General features: G+C 37.1%; 1 protein-coding gene across 1 annotated transcript in view; it reads right to left on the bottom strand.

The window, feature by feature from the left end:
- USH2A (usherin) overlaps positions 1–13,047 on the bottom strand; it is a 372,326-nt gene that overhangs the window by 83,448 nt on the left and 275,831 nt on the right. Inside the window, exons 48-50 of the mRNA XM_059467734.1 lie at positions 9,586–9,754; positions 6,439–6,660; positions 1,125–1,348 (exon numbers count right to left, since the gene is read on the bottom strand). Of these exons, the coding sequence (XP_059323717.1) occupies positions 1,125–1,348; positions 6,439–6,660; positions 9,586–9,754 (615 nt within the window). The remainder of the gene's footprint in view (positions 1–1,124; positions 1,349–6,438; positions 6,661–9,585; positions 9,755–13,047) is intronic.

Here is a 13,047-nt window from a genome sequence, read left to right as displayed (position 1 = left end):
AGTGCATGGAGGAACTGCAGCTGACTCATCACAACGCCTGGATTTTCTCTAGGAGAAAATGATTCAGCCCGAAAATGAAATTACAAGAAAACCTTGACATGAAAAGGCAAAGATGTAAGAAATATTTCTGTATTAACTTAGCAGAGGAACAACAAGGACATAGGAACACCTGCATGTGGCAGGATGGAGTCTGTTTTACTTTTCTTATATATTTGGTAAATTCCACAATATCTTTCTGATTTCCCTATTGTAGAATTCACAATATCCAATGTTCTTTTTTCTCCTTCACTTTCTCTCTCTCTCTTATCATAAATATGAATACAATTTTATAAAAAGCATATACATATATATTATACATATATACAACAATTGAGAACATTTTTACAGCATATGCATAACACCAAGATGCTAATTCTTGAGGATTTCTGTTGAATTCAACATGGAGTTGCAGGCAAAATTGTCTCATGCTGATGCCAGGGCACTCTTGGAAAAGACCAAATTAGCCTTTATGGTGTTTAGTTTACTCTGACATTAAAATAGAATGAGAATAAACTATATAATTCATTAGGCAGGAAAGGACCTATCCTAGTACTGCTGAAATTTATGCCAAAATGGCCACTGGTTTTCTGTAGGATCAGGATTAAGTCCATCAAGAAAATGTCAATTGCTTTATTTTTATTTTTGGGGTTTTTGTGGATTTTTTAGGAGCTTGGGGAATCATGTCCTACTGCCTGCTCAAATCGAAATGTTATAGCATTTTTATACTTCAGAACTGGGCATCCAATTTTAATTTCCACTTAATGAACATCATCAGAAACAGTGGTCACAGAATGGAAGCTGGCTATACATGTCAGTCTCGTTAGTATGCCAGCTTTTAGCCACTGTACTAATCTGAAGTGCTGGGCAACACTTCACAGAGGCAGCTAATCATTATTAATTCCTTTAGAATTCATTGCAATAACATCAATCATGGCAAACTCATTCGGTATTAATATGGATGTAATGTGAAAATGAATAATGCACACAAGAGTTTTTATATTCCTATTTTAGAAAAATAGTTATGAACAGTGTATTTCTCTTTCCATCATCAAATCAGAGCTACCAAGAGATTTTCTATCAATTACCTTCATCATCATTCCAGCTGAAATCTTGTCAGAGCAAACATATTTCAAAGGATTATATCCAACTCCATTACAGCATTCTTCGCTCTTTGGAATAAGTTCAGTCTCACAGCATTTTACTGGCACTTGGTCATTCTTTCTAACATGTGCTAGGGACTCACCACTGGAACCTGAGCAGCATATGGTATCTGACTTATTCACGTACTCTTGCCCACAACAGAACATCCCTGAAATGAACAAACAAACAACAAAAAAAAGCTGAACACGAAATTTAAGTAAATAGATAGATAAGAAAGGAGAAAGCTCACAATGCAATATATCTTGGCATAAACCCACCAGCAGCTGGAATTATGCAGATTTAGCTAAAGTGAGATTAAATTCAAACGTGAGGTGACTGAAGTAAGCATCCTGACTTCCAGACTTGCTGAAAACAATCAAGAATTAGAGAAATAAACAGGGTGCCCTACAGCCAATGCTCACCACTCCTGAACTTTGTAAAGAACTTTGCTATGGAATGCCACACCAGTGTACTGGCCACAACAGGCTGGAGATGGATTGTTGATGAAAATTTCCTGTAGAATGTAAATATTTTATATTTTAAAGTAGGAATTCATATTAGGTACCTAGAATGCAATGGGTCACTTGGAAAACACCCAAAGTGAAACTTCAGTCATCTTATACAGAGAATTATCACTCAAGAAGTTGACATCTATATGTAAATTGAATTTCTACAATGGAATTGATAAGCTGCCAAACTTAATTCCACTATTTTTTTCTGGTTTTAATAATTTCATTTTTAAAAGGAAAGCTCATCATAATCACTGCAATTTTCCACATATTCATATGAAATACCAGTGTTGAACCCAACACCATCTAAAGAAAGGGGTAAGTTTAAATCAGAACCACTACAAACTCCTCTATAATTGCAATGAAATAAATGTTATTACTAATTAAACTAGGAAGATGTCACACAAAAACCAGGCTGTGATATACTCTTACATCTACAACGTAGTTTGTGTTTGGCGTCATTTCTGTTGTATGTTGGCATTTAAAACACGTGCAAGAGTGGCCACTTTTTTCACTGCTATTTATTGCAGCAAATCTCTCTTAGAAGTCATTCATAATGAAAATTAATCTTTAAAGGTGTGATCCTGTTAAAGCATTCAGAACATTTCATTCCAGTCACTGGAATGGCTAAAAATGGTGATGTTACTTGCATACTTTACCTTTTATCAGGGCTGGTTCTATTCACAGCAATCAAACTGTGAGCACCAGCTCTTCAAGAAGTAAAATATTTCCTCTTATTCACACCCTTTTTCCAAATTGTCCTAGGATTCTACCAATTTTAAAGAGAGAATTAATACAGAAAATGACTCAATTCAATACTAATAAGCAACTCAGACAGCCCCAAGGGACTTTTGACAGGCAAACTAAAATTTTGATAATGAACTGTTTTTCTATTGAAACAAACAAAGCTATATGCTTTCACTGTGAACCTCATCTTTGTTTAACTGAATTAAATTTTTCAGCCAAGATTTCACTCACATAACAAGAAGTGACTCCCTTTCTAGTTTCTTTGGTAAACCATTACTTCTTTAATTATTATCAACCTTGTTCCAGTGTGATAAATTGCTAATTACTTAATACCCTAATCAGCGTTCATTCTTTGCACAGATAAACTGTGACAGCGCCATTAATTTAAATAGTAATTTCACTTAATGGCCAGAACGGCACACCAGATTTTTATGCAGCATTTTCTGAAGACTGCATCCATCACTGCAATATTCTGACATAAAGATGTCTGACGTGCACTAACTCACTTAGGGAGAGCAGATGTTGCAGAGCAGAGTTTGGTAGTAATTCCCAGAGTGCATCACTTCAGCATGAATGAGCTGCAAAGGCAGAGGTAGACAATCTTCTGAAACTGCATTGCATAGCCCCTGACCTTTCCTTAATTTATCACATGTAGCACTTGACTCCTGAACCTTGACACCTCAAATGTACAATTTTAAATATGCTCCAAGAAAAACAAAATAGGACCATGTAATATTGATGGATTGATTTTCCTTCTAAAAATTGCTTTATTCAATTGCCTAAGGATCCAGAAATTCCTATAAACCCTCGCTGAATTCAGTAAAACATCAAAATGTAAACTATTTGTTTGTAACTCAGTTGGAATGTGTGTGTCATATTTTATATATTTGTTTTATAGGCACGTAATGCATTATAACAAAAAGAAAATCCATGGGTTCGAAAAGACACTTCCTGCTAACACTGATTTCTGTCAACAACTATTTCATGTTCATCCCCAGAAACTGAAAAAAATGTATAAACCTAGCTGAGTGATGAATTACTAATTTAGTAAATCTGCAAAACCAATGCTTTCAAAAGGGAAAAAATGAGTATTAAAAGGCTTAGCCTTTGGAGCCAGAATAGAGGATCAACAAAATACAGAGCCAGTGTACATTGCAAACTACTCCAAAAATCCTTGGCTTACATGCGGGTATTGCAACTATTACAGATCAGGAACCACAACAGTACAAAGCATCATCTTTCATGAGTCTGGGATGTCAGTACAGTGGCATTAAAAGGAAAAAAAAAAAAAAGAAAAGACAGTGAGAGTGAAAATCCAAGAGTGGTTTTAGCTGACATTATCCTTTATAGCCAGAAATAGAGAACTTTGGATAATCACACTGCAGCAGTGGGGCTCAGGATGTGCCTGTTCACCAATGCCAGCCTTTGCCAGTAGATGTCTCTATGGTCACCCCACTAAATAAGGCCAACGAGGGGCTGAAAAGGGAACGTAAGAAAAGAGAAATTAATAAATAAAGAGAAAAAAAGTAATGTGGGATGGATGAAAAATTTCTTTTTGCAAGGTAGACTCTCTGAAAAAGGTATGTAATGGCAAGTGAAAAAGTTCTATGATTCAAACTCTTAAACCAATGTTCAGTGCAAACCTGGATCTAGATTCAGCAAAAAGACACTGATTTTGAATTGGACATACAACAAAATGAGATTGTGTACAGGGCTTGCACTTTTAGTGAACAAGTTTTTCTCTTATATTTTTTTGGAAGGACTTAAAGCTCTCAAACAAAAGCTTTAAATTGTCACTAGATTTTTAGCTATGGCATTCATTGCCAAGTGCAAAACAGTGCTTCAGAAGCAATTCAGCTTTTGCATAAAACCACCCCCGTTACCTCTTCTCCTTCCAGACAATGAGATCAGCCTTCCAATTACCATATTCTTGCAAAATTCTACTTATCCATTTGCCAATGATAAGTAAATTATGTTTTTGTGTAAGAGCATTTTTTCCATTAGAATAATTACAATAATTAGGATAGGAAGGAGGTAGATTTTTATGCCTGGCTTGTGCATTTTCGTGATGTATTTAGCAAGGCTGACTTACTCCAAGAAATTAAGCAAAAACCAATTGAGCATGATCTATATGATATGATAAGAAACCACAATCTATTCTATGTTTAATGCAAAAAGAATACGATCTCTTTTCAACTGTGATGCTAATTCATCTTTCCAACCTGTATTTGTGTTCAGCTGTGTGCTGGCTCACAGCGTAAAGTCCTCACAGAAAATCCGTGAGCAATGAAAAAAGCCACTGTTTTCTTTTTCAATGGCCAAAAAAATGTCATCCTGATCCATTCTTGGGAAAAATAGTGTAAATGATTGAGCGCTATAGGCTAAACACATTTTTAAAAGAGAGATATAAAGGTTTTTTAAATATCTCTATTTAAGGGAAAAAAAACCTGTTAAGAATACATATATACTGAAATGAAGAACATAACTTTCATCCCAAGATACCTGTATTACACTCCTACACAACTCATCTGCCCAGAGAGAGCAGTAAAAACATAAACGCTACCCCAGCAGTTCTGTTCCAACAGCATCTGTTAATTCACTCCATTTATAAAATACATATTGACAAAGACAACTGAACTGGGACCAGAGAGATTTGATTTGGTGTGAGAAAGTCAATTCAATGTGATTTTGTTAAAGGGCTCCTGCAGGCAAATAAAAGAGTTTAAGTAATAAAGTACATAAAGAGATGTTTTATGAGCCAGCCCTGTCTTGTGGCAGCCACACAATGCAGGGCTATGCAGGAGGGCCTTGCTCAGAGCTGGTATTGAGAGCATGCATGCTGTAGATCAAGCACAATTAGGGATCACAATGAGAGGCAGCTAAAATCATGCAAGCAGTGCTGCTCACAGCTCACACCAGGAGTTGCCAGTGGAAGGGAAGGATGGCCTGGAAAGCACAGAAACCATGGCAATACTCATCTCATTACCTCATCCAGACAGTCAGCACCCAACCAGGGTGCTCCTACTACCAGAACCACCGAAGGATCCAGGGAATACAAAAAATTAGCTGAAGACAGAGCTTGTTTTTTGGAGAAAGGAGGAGTTCAGCCTTCAGATCTGGATTCTTAGTCATATGTTAAGATTCTTGGTTGTACAACTAAGAGGCTCAAACTGGCACACACCATCACTCAGCTTTGTACACCAAGCAAAGCTGGGTACTAAACCTTCATTATTTCTGTATTTTGAAATCAGACTCCCTTTTCACACCACAATAGTTTCTGAAGTCTTTTTGTCAGGCTGAGAAAGCCTAAGGCTGATGGGATATAATTTGTCTAATAACTGTGGAAAGAAAAGACACATGAAAATATCTGAATAGGTTTTCTAATAATACCTCCAATGTCTGTCCTCAGATAGTTGCAAAGTGTTTTATAAGGAAGTAGGGCTTGGATTGTACCTCTAAATGATGGAGTAATTTCCTATAATTTCCAAGAAATTAATGGGATACACCAGATGAGCCAGTGAGCAGTGCTGGGGATTAATTTTTTGTTAATTTTAAACTACAGCAGGTACAGCCCCATGTGAGGGATGAACACAAGAGAGTGACATAGACCACCAAGCAGACACCATTGCACTCTTCAGTTTCCAGGTGACTAACTCCACATTTCCAGAGCAAATGGAAAAATCCCTGCACTGGGATACACAGTGGCACAAGATGGTCAATCTAACCTCACTGAGAGCACCAGTCCTGTTTCCTGACTTGCACAAGGAAAGATCATTCACTCCTTTTGAACTGTCTGGTTTCCTCAGCCCCTGCAGCTTTTGCACAAAGGCAAAGAAGGTTACTGCAAGCTCAGCATTTTGGAGTACAGCAAAATAGGTGACTAAAGTGCAACAACATTTTAACAAATTGGCACACAGACTTGAGTGTGTCACTTCTGAATGGCTGGTGTCACAAGAGATTTAGAAAGATGAAGAGCTTTTTTTCTTGAGGACTTATCACTTACCTGTGAGAGGTCTGTATGCAGTCCCTTCCTTTTCATCACCACAACAGACTGAGTCCATGCTTATGACCCTTCCACCGCAGCACTGCTGATTGAAACTGTCATGCAGGGATCCACCACAGCAGATTTGATTGCCTGATGTGGAGTAAGGCATTCCCTGGCAGCAGGAATCACCAATTCCAACTGAAACTCTGTTTTCCTCTTCATTAGGGCAGCATACTTCTCCTGTCAATATAAGGATGCAATTAAAGATTTTATCCATTTATAGCCCTTGAAATTCCTGAGAGCCTTTCATTAGACAGCAACAAATCTGGAATCACACAGCTTCATGTACAGAACTCTCCAGGTGAAAGCACAGAATCACTTGGTGGTTTAGGATGCTATAAAAGTATTGTATTAATTTGTAATAATGATTAAAGAAATGTGCATTCATTAATTCAGGTCAAGACTCTGTAATATATCAAAAGACAAGCATGACAGAGACAAAGCTGAGAAGAGCAATGAAAATAATGTATATGCATAATACAATTATACAAATAAAACCTTTTTGCAATTGCAGCTACACAGTAAAGAGAGCACACTCTTGCTGTGTTTAACAGAACCATCAGGCTACTTATTCTTCACAAAAAATTTTCTTGTCTCCTTCAAAATCATTCCAAACTTGTCTTGATGAATCAATTCACAATGCTTAAAGCATTTTTCATGTTTGAGAGTTGCTCAAGAGTTCATCTCACAGAGAATTTAAGGATTAAACTCACTTTAAAAATTAAATACCACCATCACAATTGGTGGGCTTGGCTGCAACTTAAGCAAAATGATCAGCTTTTACAGGAAAAGACTGTAGGATAAGATTGCCAATGAGACTGACACTGTAATGGTGGGGTGGGGTGGGGTGGGATGGAATAAGGTGTTGGCTATGAACAAAGCACATACTGCTATAAAGGAGCTGGTGAATCCAATTGAGCTGATCCAATGTTCTAATATTTTTATATTATTTTTCTGTGTTGCAGTGTTTTCTGTGGCTCAAATGTCATTTGGAAGGAGGAATGGTTTTGTTTTGCTATTGAAGATGGATAGTAGAGTTGAATGAAGTATTTTGATTCCTGAATCATAATCAAAGAAATGTGTTTTGATTTTTAAAACTTATCCTTCTCATTTAAACAATATCTCAAGTTTTTTTCTTATGAAAGGTTGGGAATTAAAAGACAGAGAGCTCCAAACTCAATGCATCTTTTGTCAGAAATAAACATGTGCTGAGATTGTAACAGATGAGGGAGAACATTGTTTTCCTTTCTCCCCACATTACTTGCCAAAGAGGTGCCTGGGTGGTAGTAACATTATTTGTTCTGCCTCCCATCTTAGTTCTGGGATGGATGTTTGCACTTCTTTGTGTACTAGTGTTTCTGCCTTCCTGAGATTGAGATTCTGCCTTCCTAATTTGTAATCTTCATGCCTCCAGACCAGTATGCTTCAGCACATCCTGAGCTATTGAGCTGGCCAAACAACATCTGGGAAATATGTATGCTTAGAGAGTTTCCTGTATAAATAACTTTATCAAATAAAGTCAATAATAACCAAAAAAAGATGAGAACAAATTTTTAGAGTATAATAGTAAAAATCCATCTGGGTACTTCATCATATTTTCCTGCATTCCTTGGAAGCTAATTTAGCTGCTACACAGAGAAAGTACTAAAACACAGACTGTAGCTTACATCTATTGGAAATAAAACTAATTTTTTTAAAGAACTATTAGACATAAGACACAAAGGATCAGTAACCTTCTCATTAACCTCTCAAAATGGGTTCCATTCCAAGCTAGGCTTGAAAATGTTCTCCCTCTGAAAACTACTATGCAGTCTTACCAGTTAATTGTTATCCTTATCAAACAATGACCCACATTAACATTTAGCTTGAGGTTATTAGCATATTTATAAAAATAAAAAAGGAAAAAGTGACCAACAGTGTTCATGTTGCTGCCCTTTAGAGTATAGAAAAATAATGCAGCAAGTATGCTTAGAAAATTTATTTAAAATCATGTTCGAACATTCACTGTTTCATGCTTGTGGACTGCTGACTGAACAAGAACTACTCTCAGACATAAGACATTTTTTTCCACTGTGGTTTTCTTTCTTGATGTAAACAACATTAAGCTAGTTAACATAGACCACTGGATGGGGACAGAGGTCACAGTATAATCTCTCCATTTCAGTACACTGAGATTAATGAGGTCAGCAAAATACACTTCTCTGGTTCTTCCATGTGATAGAACTTTTCTGATGACATCATGGAAGGCATTCTAAGATTGTGATATATTAATTACTTTTCAAAAGATCAGAACTTGGGATGTGCTGAACGTGTTGGCAAAATGTCAAGCATTTCTGAGCCTACGGAATGTGTGCCAGCTCGTGAGTAATGGAAGCATTTTAGCTCCTGACCTGACAATTGCCTACAAAGAGTTATATGCTCTGAACACTGGCCCCATGAAAGGGATCTCTCCTCCCCCTTTTCCTCCCTTTCCTGTCAACAATGACCCCCCAACAAACTGGAAAACCAAACTCTGGACAGTAATGCAGAAGCACAGTTTTTGGCAAATTTCCCAAATCATTCTGAGAATAAGAAAAGGATAAATTACCATCAAAGTTAATGCACGTGGGAGGCATACTTTGATCTGTAACATTAGTGGAAACAAAGAGTAGACAATGTAGAAACAAGTGATGTCATCCAGAATATCAACACCAAAGGCTAACAATTGTTCTACAACAGAAATGGCTACGGAAAATCATGTGGGGTCAAGTCAAGCAGAGAACTAAACTTCACCACTAAATTGCCTGATGGTGTTCCTATTAAGGAGAACTGCCCTCCCCATTATGCAGCACTTACTGCAATTAAGTATAGTTTGGCACAAATTAGTTCTCTGGGAAATGACCCAATCATCAGGTCTCATCAATTAAGCCTTTCTTGCACCAACAGAGTGTACCATGTTTGGAAGGCAAAGTGAGCACAATTTCCTTTGCACTCAGCACAAGTTTCGAAGACATCTATATATCTTGATAAATCTCACATTTATTGTTTTCATTCTCCTTGATTTAACAAATACATCAACTTTGTTGTTTTGTTTCATTCAAGCAGTGGAAAGGAGCTGTCTCTTACCTACTAAAACTCTGGTGTAATAACCACCACAGCACTGATGTTTCGGCTGCACAGCATGTATCTGCCCACCACAGCAAACCCCTGGTGAATTAAGAATAAATGGAATGTACTTGTCCTCACAGCACTGGAAGCCAGGTTTATTGTCGTGCAGAATCCCATTACAACATACCTAGAAGTAGTAAAAAAAAAAGAAAAAAAGAAAGAAAAAAAGAAGATCAGTAAGAAGGCAGTATCTGTTAAACAGCACATAATGTGTTGTCTGGCAAAACAATGTATATGAAAACATGTATCCTAGTGCAGACACTAATAGGAGTGCAGTCAAATAAAATGTGACTTGGCTAAAATTCTGTGCCCTCCAGCATTATCAGACTTCAATAAACTACTGTGTATCTGAGAGAATGCTGCTATTCTGTGGCCTTCAACCATACTGCACCTTAATAAAATAGTCCATTAATATGAATCATCTTCATATGCCTTGCAGGCTGTTTGAGTCTCTCAGTGTGGAGTAGATTGCAATGTGGATTTAGTCTACCATCACCTGACCCTTTTTTTTCTTCCAATTCTTTTTTTTTTTTTTATTTATGATGAAACCCTTACAACTAAAAAAAAAGTATTTCCCAATATGAGCTTTTGGGTTTTCTTTCCACATAAAAATAAGTGGAATTATCTTCATATATCACATTATGACCATAGTTCTTCAGACAATGTGATCTCGAGAGAATAGTATTTATATAAGGACTTTTTTTTCAGAATAAAATTTATATGAAAATGAATTTTGAAAAGGCCTTTTAACTGTGGACTTCTTTCTAGGTGCTGTCGAGAAAATTATATGCTTGAACAATCAAATATTTATTTGTACACTTACTCCTGTGTCAGTGGAGAGGCACACTGAATACCCAGCAAATCATACAGCACAGTCAATAGAATAACCATAAAAATGGTAAACTTGTAACCTACAGCCAGTGCAACTTATATCAGCTTCTTCCAACTAGACATGAAATGGAGCTGGCAGCAGAGCAGAGATGTTAGAGCACAGTTCCTCCTTTGTCTTCTTTTGAAATGGATCTCTTCCACTACTGCCTTTTACCATGTCCTAAATCAGGTTAGTTAAGCAACAAAGAAAGAGTGTTGCTCTGAAGGATCTTTGACTATTACTTGAGAAAAAAACTTGTAGAAATGGATATTAAGGGCTCAGGGCATCTCTTTTGTATTATAATTATAATGTTAACAAAAATGAATACAAACAAAAATATTGATTTTCTGATGTCATAAACTCTCTTTGACTTCAGAAGGATGATGCTTTGTTTTGTTCACTTTTGAATGGCCATTATTCCATGACTCTTGGGAGTATTAGGTTGGGTTCTGAAGTTACACTTTACAGTACATAAACAATAGGTAATCCACAATTAACATCAGGTAGGACAGAGGAGGTTCCTGTTTCCTCATTATATTTTTAGGTTTTATAACTTCATATGCTTTAAATTATGACACTGTTTTCTGCTTTTCCAATGCACTTTCTCGTTCATCATCTATTTTAGACTACCAGTGTAGCTGAATTTCATAATTTTCAGGAATTTTGGATCTCTGTAGGCACTATTATATTATTTTGCTGTCCATTTTGTCACTGGTAATATAACCCAATCTATGAATTTCATTAACCTACTGTTCTTTCTTCCAGATCATTAGCTAAGATGTCAAATGAAACTCAGCTTTAGAACTCTTGTCTGCTTCCTAGCTTTTGGATATTTTGCAATGACTGGCATGCACTCCAGGCTGAGTTTTTCTTAATTTACAATTGGCTCCAAAGAAATCGGAAGGTTTACCTGGTCTCTCTGTATTTCCAAATGGCTAAAAAGCATTCTTAAAACCAGAAACCCAAGTCCTATTGAGCCACTTTGTTCAGAATAGGTCACCTTTAGCAAAGGTTCTTGACATTTGTAAAAATGCCCTCTGTCTTGTCCATTTTACTGCAACCTGAGCTTGAGACAGCAGCCAGAAATTTTGTACCTGCCTACATGAAAGAAGGCCAAATACATGTTCCTTGGGCATTCTTGGTCCCAATTTGTGCCCCTTGGGAGTGTCTGGTGTCTCCCTCTGTGATCTGTCCAGCCCAATACCAACTCTTCTTTTCATGGATTTGATTTGTCATCCCATTTTTCCTTCTTTTTACTGATGGTCACCACTCAAATTTCACCTGAACACTGTCTTTCCACTTTTCAGATTAAAAAGGTGCACATCATTGGCTTAGTCCAGGCTCAAATGCTTGAGCAGCCATTTTACTTTCCATGAGGTGCTTCCAGTTTTAAGAAATGCCACTCAACTTTTGAATCCTCTGTAGAAAGGGCTGCTCTGCATACCAACACCAGCAGGGCCATTTTAGTACTAACTCCACAGCATTCCATTTGAAACACTGCTTGTAAGATTGCATTATTATTATTATTATTATTATTATTATTATTATTACTACTGATGTGTCTCCTTTTCCTCCTCAATTCCTGCACAAAATCCCCAGCTGTACATCCAGATGTGTTACAAAAGTTTCAGCAGCTACTTTCTCTTGTTAAAAATACATAAGATCCTCAGTATTTCCTAACAACCTATGGACAGTTTCCAAAGAGGGGCCCAGTCAGTTCTAGAACACATTCAGACTCTCATCTGGCATTACCAACTGATACAGTCAATGCTATTATTATGTAGTTTCATAACATCCTCTGCAGTCAGCTGTAAATTGTTAAAGAACACTTTTTTGGCAGTCCTCTAGAGATAGTCTCTATTTGCATCAATAGGCAGCCCAAGGATTCTGCAATATCAATCCATAAAAAACCCCAAAACCACTCAAGTAATGCTAAATTTGCATCACAGAAAAAGCAGATGGATTGAAAGTTACAGTGGCAAAAGGTTATTATGAGCTCATCCTCTCACATCTAAATGCAACAGCCCCAACTAGGTGGTGTAATCCTGTACATGGAAGCAGAAGCCCTGGAGTGAACAAATACAGTGCCACCAGCATTTTAGGCAGGTTGGAGATTTCACTCTTGTAAAGAGGGTTGAATGCTCAACATACACTTGGTAACCAGAAGACCTTTACTATCTATGGAGATGATACAAGATGTTCATCCTTAGCTGTCACAGGAGCCTTTAAAAACATCAGCAACTTCACAAAGCAACTCACAAATCAATCCTGTCATTCTCTTCCCACCCAAGCACACAGAGGGACTGTGATGCAGGAGCACAGGGACTGGGAAGGGTTGGGCACAAAGGAAGGCTTATTATGAGAAAGGCCCAGTCAGCCATGACACTGGCACAGAGTATTAGATATCAAATCTGGCAGGCAGGATTACACAATATTGTAACAATTTTTAAAAATACTCCAAACTTATCTAAGCAACTCTCTTCTAATTACAATTGTGTCATCCTTGATCCCTCAGCTTACTGAAGACTTTGCTGAAGGATATTATCTGG

Source organism: Ammospiza nelsoni, chromosome 3 (genome assembly GCF_027579445.1).
Source record: "Ammospiza nelsoni isolate bAmmNel1 chromosome 3, bAmmNel1.pri, whole genome shotgun sequence".
Taxonomy (NCBI): domain Eukaryota; kingdom Metazoa; phylum Chordata; class Aves; order Passeriformes; family Passerellidae; genus Ammospiza; species Ammospiza nelsoni.
This window is presented reverse-complemented; position numbering and strand designations above follow the sequence as displayed.